Here is a 23,741-nt window from a genome sequence, read left to right on the forward strand (position 1 = left end):
ATTCAGCATGTTGAAGCTAAAAATATGCTTTAGGATATACTGCTAGAATGCACTGAAATAGATTCGTGTCTGCTTAACTGACTATGCTGAGATTCTGCCTGCTCTACAGAGAAGCTTTATAAGATGCCCCTGTTGTAACTCTTTATTGACACTAGTCACTCAGGGATTTGAAAGTTCGGTATCAATTATTAGTGAGGTTTGCCTCCTCAGATACAAACATAGATGTATACAAATAGATACGTGCTTGGCTTTCAACTACCAAGTGAAAAACCATGTTATGCATGAAAGGAAAGGATATTTAAAAGATGGGCTTTTTAAGCATCACAGTGGATTTATTTAAAAAGGAAAGGGGAAAAAAAAAGAGGGGAAAGTTAAAGTATATTTTTATGTCCTCGTGCAAAAAAAGGTCATGTAGTTCTGTTTTGTAGTTCTGTTTTGAAATCAAAAGCACTCGATGGAAAACTCACCAAAACATTAATAATTGGACAGAGAAACTTTAAAGACACTCCAGCCAAGCTCATTAATTACTTGCTGTAATTCTGATAGGACATGATGCAAAAAGAACAAGATCTAAAGTAACTTGTGCACAAAATCCATGAAAGCCATGTGCCAGCGCTTATGTCCCTTCTGGGGTGTGTTCCTCCTACTGTATCCCACTGGTGCTTGTTCAGTTCATGGAGCACCTTTAAGTGTTTTGTGATGACATGTTCCTGAAGGTATTGTTTGTAAATCTGTAGGTAATCTCAAGGTGGGTGCTGGTAATTAACGGGAGCCTTAGAATGCTGTGTTATACTTTGTAAGTGTTTACTTTAAGACATGGCATGATGAATTATAGTGGAATAAAATGCTGGAAACAGAGGGGTGTAGGTGTCTTGATCTATAATTGGATGCCAGAGATAGAAATCAGTGAGGAGTATCTGAGCTTTCCTGTTGTGACTGCATAGTTAGGTACTGTACTGAAGTCTGTTCTACAGTGCTTGTTATTTATGTAAATTAGAATAGTTTCATTTTACTTACCAGTTGTATACAGCCTCCTTGATATTGAGAGACAGTATTCTTTGTGAGTACATGTGTGTAAGTATAAATATATGTATTTCATGTCAGACATCATATTTTCCCTTAAAAATGCTACATTCAAAATTCAGGAGCCTGCAGTAACTGTAGTATCTCCTATATTTAAATAGAAGATATTTTGGTACAATGGTGTGGCAAATGTTGAATAATTGAGACTTTAAAGATATAAATGGGGTGTGAATGCTTATACTTGTACATACCTATAAATGGCACCTGTGTTTTCAAAAACGAAGCAAAAAAATGAAAAACAGTATGTGCTTATGGAACACCCAAATGTGTCTGTAGGCAGTATATGGTGAACCCATGTGAGTCTTTCATTAAGATCTTAGCCTGTTTCACTGCGAATGCTAGGTCTGAACATAGAATTATGCTGATTTAAGTAAAGATCTGAAAAAAAAAAAAAATCACTGTTTGCAAATTCTTTTTCTTTGTAGAGTCTTTCAATCAAATATCTAAAAGGTCGTTACCGGCATGGATTGCTTTACTGATGGGGCAACTGAGGCATCAGGAGATGGTGTGACTTATCCTAGTCCCCTCCATATGTGGTGCCAGAGATGGGAATACTGTCTGGATCCCTCTGTTTTGTTTCTGCATGAATCCTACTTCTGTGTGTTCACAGGCACATTTGGAGTGGCTGTGATACGTTAAAGATACTTAAAATTGGAAATGTGCTTGAGAGTCTTCTAAAATCAGATTAGCTAGAAAGGATTTTAAAGAAAATCACCGCTTAGTTGTCACTGTAGATTTGCTACTTTTTATCGTAAGAACATCTGAATTCCCTCTGCAAGATTAATATTACAAGGAAGTCTGAGAACATGTTTCATAGGGAATCTATGGGCAGATGATTTTATTTAGAAAGCTCTCTCTTTCTGAAAAATGTTTTATTTTAGAATAATTATGACATTCAATTTATAACTTAACACACAGTGAAAAATATATATACAGGTCAGTATCTTAAATTTTATAAGTACATTTAGTGCTTAAACAAGAAAAACAGTTTGATGGATAATAAAAAAGAAAGGCAATTTGAAATAAAATATTAAATAACACATGTATGTTATGCATTTCAAACAACAGCTGAATTGGCTCAAATTGACACAATAATGAGCCCTGGAAAGTAGATTGCAGTCAGTTGCCTCAGCCGTGTAATAAAGATTCCAAGTCAGTAGGAAACTGTTACCAGAATTAAAAAATTATCTCATGCCATTGTTGAGAAGCAAAAAGATTTTTTCATCACCATAATTAAAAAGCATGTAGTATTTCTGATGGTTGACTATTCCAAGCTTTTAAGGGAAAATGATGACGAAATTTAAAACAGGACATTAAATATTTTTTCTACTGAAGACAAGTAGCTTCACCTACGACTGGAAATGTATTTAGGTTTTAATTTTCCATAATAGCCTAGATCCTGCATGGATTAAGGATAGTGAAATAATGTGTACCAGTATGATTGCCAAATGAATTTCTCATTTTCTGGTCTAGATAAGCCCCCTTCCATCTGTCCAAAGAGCAGTGCCATATTGAATACATCCCTAACAAAACCCCTCTACCTGCTGCAGCCGTGTTAATCTCTCTCCTTCCTGCACTCACACAAACTGCAAAAAGTGGGCCCTCCGCCTCCCAAAATTGAACACCTTTGTCCTCTTTGCTGCTTCTGTCTTGTCAAGAATTGAGTTTCACATTTTTCCCCCTCAGGTCTGTGTTCTCACCCTTGGTTCTCGGGTTCTTGTGCTCCAGGGAATCCCTTATGATGAGGACCCTTCCCCGGGAACTCTGGTGGAAGGAAAAACTTGCATCTCTCTAGTGGAAGCCAGAGGGATGCAGCTGTGGGAGCCCATCTGCTTCCAACAGCCCTAGGGAAGGCTGCGCATTAGAGCTCGGTCTCAGGGAATAGTTACATCTCGAGTCATCTCTTTCCATCCAGTTTTGGTACCAAACATTTTTGATTCTGTTAATTTTCCCTGCTACCCTCTCTCTCTCCCCCCTTTCTAATTAATAATGCAAACTGAAAGTATTAGGAATTTTTCAAACTCACAAATGGCAATTGAGTGATTAGACTTTAGTTTTATTTAGAAAATGTCTGACTGGCATTTGTTCTTTGGAAACTTTCCTGCGTTTACTGTTCTCCCCAGATACTGAAATCCATGCCATAGATCACGTAACCCTTTCCTTTGGCACTCCTTCCTAAATTGCACCGTACCCATCTGCTTTGTAGCCCTCTTGGTTTTTGAGCTTTTCTACAATCTTCTCTTCTTGACAGAGGTTTGGAGTCCAGACAAACTTCAGAAATAATGGTTACTGCACAAGCAACACTTACTTCCATCTATTTAGGCATCATTGGACCTTTTCTTGTACTTCAGTGAAATCTGCCAACCATCGTTGCATTTTGTCTTCAGGAAAAGTATTTTACATAAAGAGAAGCCACCTGCCTATGTCTTTGGCAGGGCAGACCAGCTGCATTCATTTAGGACTTCTAAGGACTTTTAAGCTGCACAGGCAGCTTTTGTGTTGTACTTGAGTCAAGGCAGGTTTGGCAGATACGAATTTGGATACGAACTCCCAGGCACATAACATGTGCTGCCTGTTCTTTCTTGCCTTAATCTCATTATATTGACTGATATTTACACTCTGGGTTCTTGGGGTAAATTATGAAATCCAAACTATGACAACACCTGGAAACAGACATAACGGAAACATGAGCAAGCCCAGCTATCCCTGTGGGAGGCTGTTCTGCCTTAGGTTTTAAAACCATAAAATGACAACCCATTCTTCATTTAGGAAACGTGTCTAACTTTGATGCCTGATATGTCTTATTCCTTTACCCAGTCCTTGTGCATTTCAAGACAAGGTGGGATCATTAGGATTATATGGTTGGTCTTTCTATATGATACAGACTTCAGCTGCGTTCATGCAGCCAACCAAGTAACTCAGGAGATTTCATGCAATGTGAATGCGGTAGCTGATCCACTACGAGGAAATGGGGTGTAAGACTCAAGGGACGATAGCTGACAGACATTAGCAGCAGTGCTGGCACCACACTGAGCACATTATATGTATGAAGCACAGTCTTACTCCAGAGTTATATCCTCAGTAAAATCTGTCAAGTGTACTTTGCCCCTTGCTTCAGAAATAGTCATTTAAAGGCTTATTAACCATTATTTGAATAATGCTAATATACAGTAAAATGCTGAGTAAATGCGTAAGAAACGAACAGTAAAATGCACTGAGTTGCAACCCCTAACAAAATTCCTGCCATCCAGAGTCTTTTTGCATATTTTTTCATTGTATCTTTTGTAGAGAGATGATCAAATTCACCTCTATAAAACTCTGACTGAGAACAGGAATGATCTCAGCCAATACCTGTCTGGCAACAGTTGTTGGCTACCTCCAAAGAAAGTTCCCTCTCCCTTTCCCAGAGCTGCCCAGCTCCTTCCCTTGTGTGTGTCGTTTTGTTTCCTGCAATGCGTACGGATCTGTGCAATGCTAGACAGAGCCTGTGCACTGTAGTCTTAGAGCAATGTGGTCCCTGGGCCAAGACATAGTCCTGGAAGGGATTATGGGGGTTCCCACTGTACAATATAAATTTGATCTTGTATGCTGCTTGTTATCTTTCAAAAAGCCTCATGATCACTAAAATCTTCATCTGCTGGATATCTAATTTTCCACCATTCAATCTCTTTGGCTCCATTTCACCTGCTAATTAAATTTTTCAGCCTTAATTTCACTTGCTGGCTCTTCTGGCTGTTCGTATCCATCCCTGAGCATGAGTTTAGAAGGGAACAGGAGCCAGCTTTCACAGTAGTTTGCTTCACTGTTATTTACGACTTGCTTGAGTTTTCCATTCCAGGTTTACAAATTAGCAGAATCTTTCAAGTGAATTAGCTGCCTGCATGAAGGTACAAGGTGTTTTATAGCCCCTCACTGACTTACAGCTGACACTCAGATGTGAGCTTCTTTGTTAGAAACAAGAGTTACAGAGATCTTGATATACCTTTGAAAGAAAGGGAATGGTAAGAAAAATCTCAGCCTCTTTGGTTCATAAGCTGGAATCCTATGTTGTCTCATGCTTAGTGAGCTTTTGTTTTTCTTTTCCATATATACCTAGTTTTCAAACTGTACATCACTTTATTTTAAGGAAAGGCAAGAACTAAGCTGTCCTGGGCACCTTGTCTTTTGGAGCTGAATTCCGTTGTTTCTCTTGATATTTTTGGGATTCAGGAGCCAAAAGCACTGGAGCAGAATCATCACTGTGACAGCCTTGTCACACTTCAGTGGCCCAGGTCCCCACTAAGCCAGTGTGGCATCTCTATCATCAAAAAAAATGGGTGACAGTACTGACATACTGCACAGCATCAGCCCAAACTGAGGCCTGAGAAGGAGGAACAGCAAACTTTCTGCTTACATGATCTGTAGAAGCGACAGTTTCATTCACCCTTTCCTACCTACATCTCCGCTACCATATACCTTCAGTATTAGTCTGCTTGTAGATCCACTTATACTGTCACATCCAGTCCTCTGCTCTTCCAGCCTCCTCTGATTGCTGAAGCAGAGCCAAGCTCTGTTGCCCCTGGCATCCCTGGTGCCCAGTCTCTAGTACATGCCTTAGAGATCTGGTCTCCCCTGCTCCATTATAACACCTTTCTTTCTGCACTCGCAGACACTCCCTCAGCATCCAGGAGTCAGAACTACCTTTTCTGATTCCTTCCTGAATCATATCTGACCTCTCATCTCGTCCACCCTCACTCTCTGTTCATCCCTGCTGTATGGCTGACACCTTTTTTCTCTTGAAATGAGGTAGATATTCCCTTTTCTTCATTCTGAGCTCTGTATAGATCTGCCCTGTGCCTGTGTGACTGTTCCTCCTGTCCTGCCTCATCCCCATGCTCTACCCACTCTTCTTGCCTTTGCAGCTCCTCCTACTTGCACCATCATGTCTCTTGCAACCTGCCTCCTACATTTGCTTGTTCTTCCCAAGCATCTTTACTCTTTTTCAGATCCCCCTCATGAGCCCACTCTCATTGCATTGATAGCTTCTGCTCCCAGGATAGAACTTTTTTTCCCTCCTCCTCATATGCCCTTCCTCAGCCCATACTTCAAAATATCAGCTCCTATGTGATTCATTTGCCATATAACATTTATTTTCTTTTGCTTGATTCCTCATTTTCCCTCTCCACCTCCTTCAACTGGCAAACAAAATTTTCTGGTTGGCATTCAACAAGACAACTTTAGGTGTCAAACACTGAATTAAGGCCAAGCAAGCAGCATTCAAAGCTCAGCAGCACCATTTTGTAGAAAATAGCAGCAGCAGCAGCATCAGAAAAAAGATACTTAGGATTTAGATATGAAATTATTGCAGATGTACCATTGCTTGCACAGCAGCTGCTGCAGCTCAGGTAGGCTCTTTGGCCTAATTCACAAGCAGGCTGCAACGTAGGCATGAGATGGCTGGACTGCTACTGTTGTTACTATTACTGCTATTGCTTTTCACCTGTATACCTGTTCTCTACACCTTTCCTCTTTCTCCAGGATTGAAGATAAACATGTCTCTCCCCCTTTGGTCGTGTTATCTGCTGGTGTTGCAACATGATAAATCCAGGAAGCAGCAAATGCAGCAGTATTGCAGCAGTGGGAATTTGGGTATATTAAGTTGCTGCTTTAGGAGGATTCCTGCCTAAAGAGTATGTGGTCTAGACTGTGGTCACTGTGTCTGCATGAAAAACAGACCTTGGTGACATAGTCTTTATTATAGCCTTGTGATAGTAGCATGGAGCTCAGCACAAACCCAGTATCTGCTCACGTGCTGAAGTTAACTCTTGCACTGCCTCCACTGCTCTGATAAGGATCTCTCAGGTATTTCATTTAATACTAGATTGGGTTCACTACCAGCATTAGTTCCCCTCCCGTTATCATGGCAGCAGGAGCATCTATTTCAGGTGAAGAATGAAGAAATGTGCTTTCTAGGCTCATTTACAGTCAATAACTTTGTCATGTCTTTCTCTCTCATTAGTACTCTGGGGTCACCTGACCTTCCTTTTGTAATAGGGAGCTGTTTCTTGGCCGCCAGCCTTATATGATCTGCAAGGAAGGAGCATGGCTCCTTCCAGGGAGTTAGCCGGAGTGTGGCTGACAATGAGGCATGTGTTCAGCTTTCCTTGGAACAGTGAGGGCACCTGGGAATAAGTCTGCTGCTTTTGCTAATGCAGACCTGTGCACTGCCACTGTTGCTGCTGTCGTGACCCTTCTGCTTTGGTATGATTTCTCTCTCATGCCACAGCAGAACAGAGCAGAGCTCAGGGCTTCTCTCGTGGCAGGGCTTCTCTTCTCTCAGGGCATGTGAGGGATGCTAAGGTTTATTTAGAATCACAAACACTGTGAAGTGGAGTGAATAAAGATAGAATCACAGAATGCTTTGGGATGGAAGGGACCTTTAAAGGTCATCTAGTCCAACCCCCCTGCAACTGGCAGGGACATCTTCGCCTAGATCAGGTTGCTCAGAGCCCCATCCAGCCTGGCCTTGAATGTTTCCAAGGATGGGGCATCTACCACCTCTCTGGGCAACCTGTTCCAGTGTTTCACCACCTTCATCGTGAAAATTTTTTTCCTTGTGTTCAGTCTAAATCTACCCTCTTTTAGTTTAAAACTATTACCCCTTGTCCTGTCACAGCAGGCCTTGTGAAAAAGTCTGTCCTCATATCTCTTGTAGGCCCCCTTTAGGTATTGAAAGGCCCCAATAAGGTCTCCCCACAGCCTTCTCTTCTCCAGGCTGAACAACCCCAGCTCTTTCAGCCTTTCCTCATAGCAGAGGTGCTCCAGCCCTCTCATCATTTTTGTGGCCCTCCTCAGGACCCGCTCCAACAGGCCCATGTCCTTCCTGTGCTGTCAGTTCTTTCCACCAAAAATCTAGCAGATGAACAGACTAAACTCTAATCAGCCATTTTTCTGGGTTAAAAGAGAATTGAACAAGTTCATGGCCAAGTGGGCCTCATTCATGAGACAATTCCTGACACAGGCCCAGTGCAATTGACTCTTACCACAGCTTAGGAGATAGGACGCTTTTGTCTGATGCAGTCCAAGTTTTGCCATAGATGTCCATGCCTGACCAATCTGTGAAAGCATCTGAAGTCCTTGTTTAGACTTGAAAGATATAAATCTATAGTTAACAGAGATGCCTAATTACAGCTTCTTCTTGAAAAAAAAATAAGTCATTTTCCCCATACCCGAGTCAAACCAGTTAGGGATTCAAATTCAGATTTTGGGACCATTTCCAAATGGTCCAGTTTGAAGTACAGAAAATGCTGGGATTTTGAGGCATTGGCTGTACAGACAGAAAAGGAAATGTCTTAATGAGATATGCGAAGCAGCATGGTCTCTGGGATAGGGCACCAGATTGGGATTCAGGAAACCTGGGTTGTTATCACAGCTCTGCTATTGCTTCTTTGCCTTTGTGTGCTTTAGATTCCCTTCTAGCCATCTGTTTGTCTCAGTTACTCAGAGCAATGTACCCAACCTTCCTGTACACACTTTGCCTGAGAAATTTGGTGATGTTCCACCTCTCACTGTGCCTGACTCCTTCCTCTCTTCCCCTAACCCAGCACATGGGATGATTGTCACTCCTTCATCAGCCCCCACTTGGAGGCAACTTCCCTCCTTCCTTCCTTCTCCCCTCTGTTGGTGGCTGTGCTCCTGGCCCTGGCAGAGCTGGCACTGGGCTAGCAAGCCCCATTAGACCTGTCCGACTGTCCAGAGCCACTCAAGTGAAGTCTTAGCCCCTGGTCCTGGCAACATGAGATGGAGCCCCCTGGACTGGCCTTGCATCCCAAAGAGTTTATCAGCTCATGTCCTCACTGCCTGTACTGTCCTTTCCTCTTTAGTTGGAACCACTGATTTGAACTGGGAAGTGTGGATAACAGAGCATAAACCCTGCAGTGCCTTGCAGTGGCTAATAGGACAGGTAAATATTTAGGTGCAACTGCTCCTGTGTGGGGAGCCTGGTGAAAGCTGGCTGCCGACATGAACACGAGGACCACTGGTTGCCTGGGAGGCAATCACTCTCTTGAATAATGATGCCTCTTTGCTAGAGACCTGTCTTGGACACTCATGCCTAAGGGGCAAAAAGCCGTACAGTCAGGAACAGCCATATCCCTGTGCTTGAGTGGAAATTATTGTAGATTTAATGATAAAAGCAATGCTGCTCAGTGTCCATTCCACGGCCAAGTGGAAAAGTTACTAAGAGAAACAGCACCACAGCAGAGAGGTTTACCCAGGAAGTTTTGTAGAAGTGCTGGACCTCAGCGTACTTATGGAAACATTTGTTGATTCCTTTATATGTCCATCATCAACTCCCCTCACAGTTCAACCCTCGGAAAGATTTGCATTTTCCTGTCCTGGGGATGATGCCCATAGACATAAAGGGGATGCAGGGATTTTGTTTTGATCAGAATCCCCCAATCATAGCATCCTGGCTGTCAGAGCAAACTAATGAAACACATTCTTTGATTGTTTTAAGCTTTTCTATTATTGTCCCTTATAAATGCTGTTAGACATCTTCCTGAGTGCACATGCATGGGAATGTTCACAGGAAATGGGGAAGTACTTTGCGAATCCCTGCAAAATTTCAAATAATTATGTTTTAGCAGCCTGACAATCAATGCAATGAATTCAAACAGACAATGTTTTTAATAGCACATAAAAAATAAAATTATTCTGATGCACTTATGTCACATGCCTTTCCATTAGAAAGAGCAGAAAGCACTTTGCATTGAACTTCAAGTGTTAAAGTCGTGACTGTAGGAACCTGCGCTTACTCTAAATTCATTCCATTGTCTGTAATTTGAAACAAGGTCAAGATCACCTCAGTTCCGATTACTGTTAGCTGAGGATCTGTCTCTAAATGTAAATGTATCTAGTAAGACCCTTCTCCAGCGTCTACTTTGACCATTTCTCCATAAATGTTAAATCTGCCAATAAGCTTCCACAGTCCAGGAACTCCAGCCACGACGTGTGAATGAATCAGAGGCTGCTGGAATCGGGAATGGGGCCAAAGAGACTGTAGAGATAGCTATTATTTAAAGGTAATTGAGTGGAATGGGCAATGGAACAAGCTGAAGAAAAATAGAAGCCCCTCAGGATGTCCACGCTCTGCCTTTCACCCTGCGGCTGAGGTCCCAGGTTCTTGGTTGAGTAAATCTGCTTTTCTGCTTCTCTCGAAAAAGAGCCTAAAATCTGCCTATGTTTTCCCTTCTAATGCAAAACTGTGTACTCCCATCCATGCTAATGTGAGAAGGGCTGAGAGGTGGTCCATTTGGGTTGCCTTCCCGTGCCTGCATTGGATATAATGTACGCTTTCTGGAAAGGAAAACTGAATAGAAGATTTTGAATTGTGGCTACTTAGGTAGTTAAGCATCTCACTGCACCCAGGCACGGAAGTGCACCGTTAGTGAGAAACAGAGAAATTTTCACTACATCATAACATGCACAAATGGGAATTTAGATACCTAGTTTTAGCTCTCCTGAATCTAGCTATGAGCAACTGACCTATGAATCAGAATGAAGGCATTTATTTAATAATTTTTAAATACTTTAACAAATTGTATTCTGCACAGTACTAGCCTATATGCATGATTTAATTCCCATTCTCCTTGTCCCCCCCTCCCTCATTCATTGTCCTTAGCACATTCCCTCTTTTTGGTCTGTAGCAGCAGAGTCTCGGTTGAGGTGAGACCGTGCTGTTTGGGTGGAGGCTAGATCTTGCTTTAATTGAACGGGCGAAAACAGAGAGGGACTTTGATACCGGTTGGCTTCTTGTGGGTTAAAATGTAAAATACAGAAGATACAGTAAATGGACTGCTAAAATCATCAGACTGCATGTTATAATCGGGAAGCAAAGAAAGCAACAGAAGATTTTGCATGTTCCCGTGAGTTATTAGCAGGTTATATAGTTCTTTGGTTAGAGCCAGGTACCATTTGTGATTCTACTGGTGATTCACCTAGTCCTTGAGTATGATGTTTCTGTGCTGTGCTTTCCCCATCTGTAAAAGTGAATTATTTATATTCATTCCCTAGTGTAAAAGCTTTCAGATCCACAGGAGAAAAAAGTTATATAGGGCCTGTTCCCAAGTCCACTGAAGACACTAGAAAGACCCTTATAAAAGACTGTAAGTCCCTGAAAGCACAGCACCGGACTCATTGTACAACTGCAGTCAATGCTGTGGGGGTTAGCTCATAAATTCATAATAAGATATTTAGTCTCATGATGCATTTTCTGTGAACAATGGGTAGATACTGTTGAAAATACATTATATCAATAATAATAATTCTGAAAATGTATTAGTTCTCCCTGTTTTAGGGCTTAATGGAAGCAGCTTATAATTTCAATTCTATGAAGATAAAATAAATAATATTTCCATCTGTAATATGTAACGTACAGTGTGTTGCAAAATGTTTTTAGAAACATTCAGGCCATTTTGGGATTATGGGGTCACAGGTGTTACAAATTGTTTTGCAATTCTGTAAGCATTACTTCTTTTAAATTTGAATTTATTCAGAAACATTATCTCTATCATCAATGTGAATATAGTGGGTTTTCTCTTACAGTGCCCTTTGCTGGGGGGGGCAAAGTGTTTAAGACATTTTGCAGTGTCTCTGCAGCCGTATGCTACAAATGTGTAAGGGAAAAAGAAGGTGTCAGATTTCTTGTTGGACCGATAATCTTTTCATGGATCCTCACTTAAGCAAAATGTTAAGCGTGACCATTTAGTGGGCAGGATCCAGGGTGTACTGAGGCTGTGGTTTGAGGGTTTCTGGATCAGAATCAAAATGTGAAGTACTTTTGTGATCCAAACACAGTTTGAGGGTAAGATTTTTTTCATTGATCTTGAGTGAATACGGTCTGTCTTCTGCCCATGAAGGTTACAGCAGAGTTAGATGCCTGGAATGAAGATCTACTAAGGCAAATGAATGATTTCAATACCGAAGACCTCACTCTGGCTGAGCAGCGTTTGCAGCGTCACACTGAGCGGAAGTTGGCCATGAACAACATGACCTTTGAAGTCATCCAGCAAGGGCAAGATTTACACCAGTACATCATGGAGGTGCAGGCTTCAGGTGAGCAGAACAATTTGATCTCTGTTTTATATGAGAACAAAAAACAAGAAAAAAACAAAACCCCCAAAATGCACATCAAGCAAAAATACCCCAATACATACAAAGTACATCAGCTTTTAACATAAGTAAGTATGGGCAATACCTGTCTTTCCGCTCCCAGAACTGTTCCACAAGTTTTGGGAATTCTTTGATTCAGGATTATATGTCAAAAATGGCTGTTTCTTTGAGACTGAAACTCATTGAGGAAATAAAGCTGACTTCCAAGTTTCATTCAGGAAGTTTCACAACTGCAGTATGGAGTTTGTGATCAGTTCCAAAGTGGATGGAGAAGGGAGGGCAAGACAAGTTACACTGGTATGTCCTTGTCCTTGCATCAGCTCAGAAACAAGCGCCGCAGGGAATCATGAGTTACAGATACTGGCCAGTCAGCCCTCAGGTCTGGATGGAGTCTAGTTGTTCGAGACTCCTAAGCTTGTTAACCTTTCTGCAACTAGACTTTATTGAGAGGTAAACTGACCAGATGTGCTGGTTTCGTTCTCCGCAGACTTGAGTACCTTTTCTCTGTGCCACATTTCAGGGTGCAGACATGCCCGAGGGAGAGAGAGAGGAGTGAGGGGAGAAAGAAGCTAGCTATCCAAGAGCCCTCTGGGAGAGAATCCAAATATGAGAGCTTTGAAACCAGTCGTGAAATGGAGCTCTTCTTTCCAGCCAGCTCTAGCTGGAATTATTTTGTATAAAAAGGGAATATGATAAACCATACTGGAATTTTCCTTTTCAGTGTGCACTTGAGAGTTAAAGGTAGCAACTTGGATGTGAAAAAAACCTTTGGCGTGTGCTCTTAAATGACAGACTTGATTCGTGTTGATAGGGAGTCTGTCTGATACTTTTACTCTGCTTCTCGGCAGTAGGATCCTATTTCTAAGACGTCCTATGAATCAGGATTTTTGTATCTGTGCATTTTGCATTTGGAAAAGGAATATCATAATTCAGATTAATCACTGCGTAAAGTCCAGAAGTGAATGTTACTTGTGAAGTGTTTTAACCTTTTAAAATGTCTGGAAAGAGTGCAAAGCAAGAGTAATTCCTGTTCTTTCCCTCCCAATTTGCACTTTCAAAATAAAAAGGATTTTTATGGTTTTATTCTTTGGCAAACATTTTACCTCTAGACACCCACCTTTAAAAAAAAAAAAAAAATCTGGCAGTATGCAGCCTGATTTGGCAAGCTGCATGCAGCAGGGGCTTAAGGGCTGCTACAAGAGTATGTTGTGAACTAGACAATCCGGTGCATTGTGTGAACCATGTGCGTGAGCTTCTACGAGATCTGCCCACACTACGCCTGGTCCTGTACTTCAGCTCCCTTGCTTTCTGGGATAGAAGACTTGTCCTGATACATCAGTTAAGATGCTCCCCCCCCATCCTGGAAGAATCTTAATATGAGTAGGAATCCATGGGAGGTAAAGAATATGATCCAGACCAGAGCACAGTCAGGAGTCTCAGTGATTGATTTTTAGGAAAAAAAAATAATTCTGTGTTTGTCAAGCAGTTAGAAACAACTTCTTTTGGATTGCAGACAAAAGATTAGCCACTAAATGAAGTGACTGTTAAAGTATTTCTATAAGATTATCCAAGATCACTTTCTATAAAGCCTACCCAGTAAAAATCCATTGCTCCCAAAGGCAAGGAAGCAGAAGCCTCATGGGGATGTAGAGTAACTGTAGTTAATCAAAGGTAATGGCCATGTCTGCCATGCACAGAATGCTAAATGCTGGGAGAATGGCAAAACAAGGGAGAGAGATTGCCCTTGGGAGCCTACTGTTTCTTATTTCAATAAAGGACAGTTATACTCCATAAAAAATTCATTTAATTTTATTCCCTCTTCCTGAATCCTGTATCATAGTCATTCAGAGCATAAGTTAAGGGATGATTGTTCTTACTGCCAGAGCTGTGAACTTGCAGGGGTTCGGGGAAATCAGCTGCTATTGCTGCTTCCTATTGTACAGTGTCACCACTGCTGCAATCAAAACTCAGCTGTAGCCATAGAAGATAAAGCCAGAAAAAATATGATTTTTCAGGGACTTTCTACCTAACTAGCCACTCTTAATTGACCAAGTTTCTTCCCTTCCCTGTAATTCTCTTTGAGTTTTATTCTTTTTATCATGTCACCCAGGAAACTGATTCAATTTTGATCACTCTGGCATTTGGCTTGGAGGTGTTCAAGCTAGTAAGTCTGTCGGATAAAATCACATCCAAGTTTTTCCACACGTGATGCCTTTTTCACTTGGAAATCTTGTGCAGGTACCAAAAGAAGGCTTTAGACATTCGCCCATGATTTTTGCATGTCCGATGCAGATTTGGAGCAGTGATTCTTGCCAGGATGTGGAGTGTCTGGAAATCCCTGTGAACATTGTCATGTTGGTACAATAAGTACAGTGGTCCTGTGATGCACCATATCGGACTCTGTGCAGATATTCAGGGCATCCGTGCATGCAAAGCATCTATGCAAGTCCAGTATTTCCAAAGCTCCATACAGCTCAGACTTATGTCCTGTGATTCCTTCCAGTACTCCAGCACATGTGGGTGAGCCTGGTTTGAATTGGCCTGTTTTCACCATCAGAATAATTATTCTTTAAAGAAATGTTTGTTTGTATTAGGGGTTATGTAAAATCTGTAAGTTGGGTTGCGTTTTCTGAAATTTTGCGGTACTCCAAATTGTCTTCATGTCTCACTAAAGTCTGTGTCCTTCAGGAAACATATTTGCATTTAGAGAATATTATAACAGTATTCTCAAGATGACTGGACTTTTTAATGAGCCAGCACTTTTTATTTCAATGAACCTATCTTCTATTTTTCCAGTTTGATTGTAGCTCTACTACTGATAGCAAAGCTAAATATGTGGGCAAATATTCTTAAAAACGGGTATTGATTTTTGGGTGTCTAACTTGATATGTTGAAAGGGCCTGGTGTTTCCAAAAGTGGCAGCTCAGACATTTTTGAGAAATCCACTTCCTATGGAAAGTTTAGGATCATAATTCAGCAGTGATTTAACATCTCAACCCGAGCTGTGGGGATGACGCATTCCTGTAATTCATTAGCATACGCACCTCAGTCATTCTGCTTCTAGATGCTAAAAGTAGTTACACTCTAATTAATAGCTGATTAATTGATTGCACAAATTTATTTGGTTATTAAAGTCCGTTTGCATTGTCAGTATCATTGTCATAATGAGCACCACAGTTAGGAGTCGCTCATGGTTTACAGAGCTACCTTTTAATGTCTTAGAAGCAATTTGTCAAGTCAAGCCTTAAATACACTGCAAAGCTGATGTTGGGTAAATTTATACAGTCCCTACCTGTTTGTGTGGAAAATTCAAAGCCCTTTTGTTTCCAGGTTGTCAAGCTAACATCATTCACGTCTTTTCCCAGCATTGCATTGCTTAAAAGGGAAATGTAAATCTATTTCATTTTGTTTGTGATGTCATTTAAAGTTAGTTGTAACTATAGTTTATATTGCAAGGAAGAGGATACTAAACTTTCCTGTCACAGGCTTTTAATAGTTCAGCCTAAAAACAGGTTCAAAGCAGTTTCAAAACAGCTCTGTACAGGTCAAAAAGCAATACCCCTGCCTTACACTGAATAGTATCTCACATTGCAAATATCTCAGGTGTAACTAATATATGTTTTGTAGGATGCCAGTTACTGTGGCTCAGTACTCTTTTTTGTAATATTTTTTGAAAACATTTTCAATTCATTATCCTTCACTTTATATCTGCTGCACTGGCTGAGACATTAGAAGAAAATGGCAACCAGGTTTGGTTTATCAGAAAATCAGCTGTGCTTTTCTATCTATCAAAACACAATGTAAAGATAATACGTATGAAATTATTCTGAAAACAAGGCTTTTTATTTTGCAAACCATTCTTTGAGAAGAACAAGTGCTCTCGCTGCATGCGCTGGCACTGGACAATAAATCTGCGTGACATATGACAAGCAAGAAAGGGCAGATCATTCATCATAGGGAGCGCAGGCTGCCCTTGGATAGCATCCCAGGCAGTTCACTGGTTGCTGCTGATGAGTTAGCACAATCAAAACCATACCAGCTGAGTGTGCATGAAGGAAAACTGTGCCTTTAATATCGAATAGGTGTGATGAAGTCAAGCATACAAAAAGCCATCATGTCCTGAGGATACAGAACCATATGCAGGCTAATTGTAGCAACAATGCCTGGTGTCTGGCAATTGAAAGGAACTTCACTCCCAGGAATAGAAACATATATTAAATTTCCAGTTCAAAATTGGAAGCCACTTTATTTGGTAATGAAGAAACTGTTTTATTTTGGCTGGGAAAGGGAATAAGTCAATCATTTGCATTCCCATGTGCTTTTTCTGATAAAACCAGAAACCAGGAAAAAGGGGATAGGGCAACCATAAGGTCATATTTATTTTATGTACTGTCCTCTGTCCACTGTGAGAGAGAATGAAAGTCACAAGTCTTTGAGGAGGATAAAGGGGGAAGAAAAGGCATCTTTCTAAATGGCTTTTAAAAATAGTGTCCAAGCCTTTTGTACAGCAGCTTCTAATTAACACATTTCTTTTTTAATGTCCTATTATTCCATGAAATCAAATGGCTTTGGAGAACAGTGTAGTGTTTTCTCAGCGTTACTGCAATCTGATTATTTTTATATTAGGTTCCTGATCCTCCCTGTATTGAGGCCAATGGCAAAATTCCAGTAGACCTCAATAAGGAAAGAGTCGAGTCTTTATTAATTTATAATCATAGGGATTACAGTAATATGGGATGACGTTTTATTTCCTCCAGGCCAAACTTGCACAATTACACTGGTAATGTACCCAGCACTTGTATCGTACCAGTGCAATAAAGAAGGAAGATGTGAAGCTCAGCGTTGTATTTCACATAACCACCACACACAAGGCTCGTAGGCTCATAAGGAAATTCATGAGGTAGGAAGGGACTCAGGAGGTCTCTGTTTCAACCTCCTGATCAAGTCAGGGTCAGCTATGAAATCGGACCAGGTCACTCAGGAGTTTATCAATTTCACACAGGATGCAAGGGATGGGGAATGTGGTCCTAAGCCACCTTTTCTCTCTGGTATGTGAGGATTGGATGAAAGTCAGTCTGTGGAATAGTTCTGAATGAACTATAGGTTGGTTTAAACTAAATTGTTGTTAATGATCCTCTAAAGTGCCCAGATGGAAAATAAGTTTGCACTGTGGAGTTCCACGCACTTGTAGCACTACTGTAGATCTGGCAACTAGAGTTTGCTTCCTTTATTTCACATTTCTATTTTCTTCATCATCTTTTTTCTCTTCTAAGTTCTTTTCAACATGCATTTCTAAAGTATAAGTTAATGAATTACTGTAAGAAAGGGAGGGTTTTTTCTGTTTGGTGGTGGTGGGGGTTTATTCAATGTTTTTGAGCTACGATTAAATCATGTCCTATTGGCCAGATGCTGATGGGTGAGATGAGCAATGATCACCAGAGAAACACTACTTTGTATAAAAATGTAGTGATGCAGAATAGGAAACTGGGAAAGCCAAATATTACATGGGGGAGAGTTTAGTGAGAAAGAATTACTCAGAGAACTGCAAATCAATGCGTTAGGTGGCAAAAAATTTTGAAGCTTACATTTGTGCAACAACTGAAATTTCAAATAAGTGCAATGATCTCTCTCTGCATGTTGCAGGCATTGAGCTGATCTGTGAAAAAGACATTGATCTTGCGACACAGGTTCAAGAACTGCTGGAATTCCTTCATGAGAAACAGCATGAGCTGGAGCTTAATGCTGACCAAACTCACAAGAGGTTAGAGCAGTGCCTACAGCTCCGGCACCTACAGGCTGAAGTCAAGCAGGTGAGAGTTTTTAACCACACTTAAGGGTCTTAAATGGGTTTTCAGCCATTACATACATGCAAACTGCTAAACCAGCTTCTGCCAAGTCACATACCTTTAGGTGGATAATCTTAATCCCCCTTTTCTTAACAGTACTTGATTTGCTGACAGATTGCAGCATGACCCTTTACAAAGAACGGAGGGCTCTGTTCCCTCTGATGCGCATATATTTGGTTTCATGAATAGTTATGGGAAGTCTGCGCAGAACTGACCCTGTAACTTCTCAACTGGAGAGGCTGCCTCAAACTCCACATGTTCTGGGAATGTAATCATTTGATTTGGGATCCGGACTTAAGCTGTTGCGGAGAATTGGTACAAAGCAAAGGATAACTGAGCTGTGAGGTCTGACATTACAGTAGTTTCACCTTTTCATTTATTGCTCTACATCTGTTGACCTGCAGGAATCTTTTACATCTGGGCGAGATAAAAAATTCTATCTGTGGTCTCTAGATCCTAGGACTTGTTTAGCCATCTTAGTATTATTACATTGCCTTTCTTCCAGATTTCATCCTAGAGTAAGCAGTTGTGTTCTGCCTCCCTAGGTTTCCCCTGATATTTAATTTGGATGCCTCACATTTCTTTGTTTTCCTTTGCTACACAGGACAACGCTACACTTCCTGCTTCCTAATCCATAGGTGGCTTCACATGTCAGTGTATGTCTGGATTCCAATGGAACAGTCTTGGTTTCATTAGGAAAACCAGGAACATTTTTCCAGACACCTGGAATATTCAGATTTCCATTTTACCAGTACAAATGGGGGTATGGTGTCGTTTTTTTTTTCCCCCCAAATACTACAAGGTATTCATGAAAAAGATTTGCTTCTTAGTTTACTAAAAAAAAAAAAAAAAAAAAATAGAATATACTGAGTGCTCAGTACACATGATCATAGTTACTCTTTCTTCAAAAGTGAATATTTGACCGACACTTTATCTGAAATGTTTTATTATTGCTGGAAAAAAATCCTTCATTCTCAGACAACTCTCAAGCTAGAAGCTGGCAGCACCAACACCAGTGCATACGTTTTCTTTCGGAGTCCACTTTGATGTGAATATTTTGCAACCCTAAATGAAGGTAGCACAGAACTCTCCTAAATTTTTATTTTGAAAATGTAGTTATTTTGCATTTGTGATAACTGAAGGCCAGCTCCTCATGAAGCCCCAAAGCTCTATAGAGTTCTTTGGCTTTCTTCGGGGGGGGGGGGGAAGAAAAAAAAAAAAAGAGAGAGAGAGACAGACTGTGATATTCATAATCACCACCTTAACATGATTATGAAGTGTTTCCTTTTTTTCCATAGGTTCCCAAAGTTTCTTACACACAACTTAGCTAAGCTTCGAGTTTTGTGCGTTAGATTTGTGATGAAGTAGAGCCATTTTAACTTATGATAGAAAATAGAGAGGAGTAATATGTGTAGCAGAAATGCTAAAAATGCAGGTTATCGCTATCTGACCAAGTGTCACTAGCCCACTTGACCAGGGGTGACCAGTGCCAGTCAGTCAGCCCTGTGGCTGCTCCTGGAGCCGTACAGTGGCAGTGCAGCACTCTCTGCAGGTACCTGATGTTACTTGCCTCATTATCAAGTATCTGCTGGGCCTTAACTATTTTACAAACCAAAATCTAACCAAAGGAAATGGTTTTAGGACTGAAGTATCTAATATGTACTGTGAGAGGAGAACAGCTGCCTTGAATTAGTATTTCCTTAAAGGAGCCTGGGACCATCAGAGCCTTCATTACTCTGTGACCTTTCAGCAAACCAATAGTGAAGAATCATTTTATTTGTTCAGCTGAATACTAAGAGCTCCTTTTCTTATTAACCTATAAATTACCACAGCTACAGTTTCCCTTAGAAAGAGGCAAGTTAAAATGTATCTGTGCCCTATCTATCTGGTTTCCTGTAGATGAGTCATATTCCCAACCATTTAGTGAAATTGGGAAATATATTGATTTTGGCTTGTAGTTCATCTCCAGTCTAGTCCAGATTTCCTTCACTTTCATTTTAGTGCATCTGAGACGATGGATGATCTCATTACCAAATTGCTCTCACTCTTGTGAATCAGTTGCGATGTGGTTGCCGCAAGACACCTACTGTAGCTGTGGTTAAGTTCTGCTGACATAGTAAAATTGGTCAAGGCTGCTACGTGTACATGTGTTTGCATTTTGATATAATGGCTCATGGAAATACAAAGTCTTTTAACTGTCTCTATCTATTTAAGTCTCATTTACCAGGGATTTCTGCTTTATATCATATGCACTAAGAGTTTGAATGCCAAGACAATGAATCGAAGTTTGAGGCCATTAAAGCGGAACAATTCCAAATGAGATATTCTGTGAACTGCTTTAGACTGGAAAGAGTATAGATCAGTGATTCAGAAACTCTTTGTTATTAAGAAAGATCCTGCCCAAGACTGATTTCCCCTCATTTGGATCCCACTCATTTCCAACAAACTACAGAGATTGGATTGCTTACATAAAAGTAACAGCAGGATAGACTTGTGGAGATCAGTTTAAAAAACAAACTCTCTAATGCTGTGCTTGCAGCTGTTTGGCTTCCCTATCCCCTTATTTTATCGTTGTATATTTTATTTCTTTTTTTGATAACTGTTGAACCTGACCTAATTTACTCCCAGATATCCTCATAGTGTCCCACTACACTTATTTTACAGGTTGTTTTGAAGTGTATTTATTCCTTTTCATGTCCCTGTTACCTATCCACTTTTGCTGTTTGGCATTAGATTTGCTTCCAAATGAATATGCTCAAAGGATGATGGGAAGCAGTCATTTGAGAGACACTAAATATACTTGTTTTTTTCCCAATCTAATGTCACAGAACTCCCGGAAACCTGATGCAGTTTTGAACATGGCTAAAATTAACAGAAGGTGTCCTTGCTGGTGGTTGTGTCTGTGTTAGTAAGAGCCTCTCAAAGAAGCTGCAAAGGGTCCCGAGATGTAAAAGATTCGCTTAGATTATTTTGCCTTTTAAACTTAAAAATCTTTTCCAATGTAACTTCATGGGTAGCATTAGCAAGGCCTTAAGTCTTTTTTAGAAACATCAAGGAAGGCATTCTGATTAAACTAAACCAGCAGACAGAAACGCTATGTGCTGCAGAGCTCTCCTTTCTTAAGGAAGGCTGCACAAGAGGTGCCTCACTCTATTTTTCCTGTAAGGTCTGATTCTGTGTTCAGTTAAGATGGCAGAGTTTCAGGGTATTAATTTTAGAAGAACTGGGTACTATTATTTAATTTCAGAGGAGCCATGTGCAGAAGTAACCTGTTTTAAGCAAATTGGAGTCAAAGGTGGGAGTTGTTTCAGAACTGTGGTGGTTGCCGTGTTAGAAAACCCATGCCTTGCAGTGAAATTGTTCTCCAGTGGCAGGTGGCTTTTATCTAAGATGCTGTCAATGTGTTTCTGCTTCTCTGTTATTAAAAAAAATGGTTATGCTTTTTAAGAGAGTCTTTGGAGATTTATTTAACTCCAGAATTATTTAATCACTGCTTCTGCAAAGTTGATAAAGTCTGTAATTTGTAGGAAATGTCTGTTTAAAGCCATCTTTTGCTGTTGGCCTATCTGCACATTGCAAGATAATAGTGAATCTACTAATACATGAAACGATCAGAGAAGTGTCTTGGTGCTGTATTAGCAGCTTCTATATGTATTTTAATGAAACAGTATTAAGCACCATATAAGTAGGAGTCAATTTTTGAGCGGATCTTGTAAACCAGATAAAAATGTGTAAATGGTTTCTTCCAACCATTTCACAGTCTACTTCCAAACCAGTGACGCAATGAAAGGCTCTGCAGGTGACTGGGTTTTGCACTTAGATTTAAGAAGCTTTGGGTATGCAACTGAAATTTTTTCTTACTGTATGTAAACACACACAACAAGAAGAGGGAAAAAAAACTAAGAGAAAAATATCACTATGGAAGAAGCTGATGCAATCCCAAATGAAGCCCTGACATTTAAGTGTTAGACTTTTGGAAGTAGAATGGGGTGATTATTTGAGTTCTTTCAAGCAAAATTTGCTAGTGCTTGGGTGCTCACTGGGCCTGGAAGGGGGAGTGCAGGAGCCCCACAGTGAGTGCCTGAACCCACACTCTGGGGCAAGGCGGGAGGGGCACAACTCAGCGGTTGCAGCAGCCTTGGTCAAGAAAAGTGCTGTAAGCGTTGCTGACAAGATGCAGTCATCAGAGCCTGACCTGAATTGCTTTACCCTGAATATTTTTGAGTCAACAAGACAGTTGTAGAGGGATGCACGTGTATCATTAACACTAGAGGAAACCTGACTGCTTTCGGTTGTATGGTCTCTCTTCCTCCTTACTCAACCTTGTTGCCTATTAGCTTTTCACTAATTGAGTTGCTTTGTTTTAAGACTGAGGTTTCCAGTGATTTCATTACTATTTAGAGACTCAGATATTTGTATGAAATCTGCATAAAAACCTCTATGGCAGGTTTTGAAAATTTCAGTTCAAATGAAAGCTGTTTCCAAGAGGACACCATCATGCCCTGATGGTATTGTTAAAAAAAAAGAAAAAAAAACAAAAACAAAAAACAAACAAAAAAAAAAACCACAAAAAACAAAACAAACCAAACAAAAAAAAAAACCCAAAAAAACAAAACAAAAAAAAAACCCTAACATTTTTAGCACACATACTCAGTATTTTCTACAGTCTAAATGGCCCAAGCCAGAATATATTATGGTACATGAAATGTGAAAGCCTGTCTTGCTTTATGATGTCCTCACTTCAAGTCTTTCCCAGATACAGTGATTCTTCTGTTAACTTCAGCTTTTGGTACCATGTAGTAGATAATAATGTATCTTTCTTGTCTGTGGATTATAGAAAATGCCAGCCAAAAAGATTGCCATATGATAACCCGATTTCTTTTCCTTTAAATCTTTGTTGCATTTCCCACAGGAACAATAACACCTGCTGATGAAAGAGAGAAAGCTGACAAATGAAATCTTCCACACTGTTGTACTGAGCAGAATGTAATTTTCTACAAATTAGGGTCAGCTACATGGGTAGATGGCTCCCCTTTCTTTCTCCTAGGGAAAACTCATTTTCCTACCCTACAGGGAACTGAATGGCTATAACTAGGGTGATACATGATGTAGGGATAAAAACCAAAACAACAGAAAATCCCTATTTCTTTCAGACAATTTAATGGATCACTTGGTGAAAATGATGGCACAAAAGGGAAATTATTATGTAGAATATTGCAGCAAAGTCAATTTTGGAGCTTTGTAAATCACAAGCTAAATTTAGGGCAGTGATTGGGCAATCAGGATTTCCTGTGCATCTGTGAATTGAATTCAGCAACTTTCTGGCTTTACTGGAATAATTTGACACCCACACAGGTAGAAAATAGGCTTTGAGACAACACAGCAAAGAATTTGCACGTGTGTTCTGGGTGCTAATTTTCCAAGAACGTGTCTTAAAATAGCAGAAAATGTTGCTGCTTAAATGAATAAATACAAGCTTGATAGATTAATTATGTATATTTAGGATTTGATTCTGCAGTCATTACAGCATGGGTTGCATGTCTACAAATAATCTGAATATTCCTGAAGTAAAGCCTCATGACTAAATATAAAATGCAAGACCTGGGATTTCTTCCTAGCTCCGCATGCAGGTGGAAACTCCAACTGCATCTTAACTTCATG

At 40.3% G+C, this 23,741-nt stretch overlaps 1 protein-coding gene across 1 annotated transcript in view; it reads left to right on the top strand.

The window, feature by feature from the left end:
* Positions 1–23,741, top strand: part of KALRN (kalirin RhoGEF kinase) — a gene marked incomplete at its 5' end in the record, with an annotated part of 528,347 nt that overhangs the window by 332,193 nt on the left and 172,413 nt on the right. The window contains 2 exons of the mRNA XM_082311480.1: positions 11,982–12,177; positions 17,878–18,044. Of these exons, the coding sequence (XP_082167606.1) occupies positions 11,982–12,177; positions 17,878–18,044 (363 nt within the window). The remainder of the gene's footprint in view (positions 1–11,981; positions 12,178–17,877; positions 18,045–23,741) is intronic.

Source organism: Platalea leucorodia, assembly GCF_965183815.1.
Source record: "Platalea leucorodia genome assembly, chromosome: 5".
In the NCBI taxonomy this organism is placed as follows: domain Eukaryota; kingdom Metazoa; phylum Chordata; class Aves; order Pelecaniformes; family Threskiornithidae; genus Platalea; species Platalea leucorodia.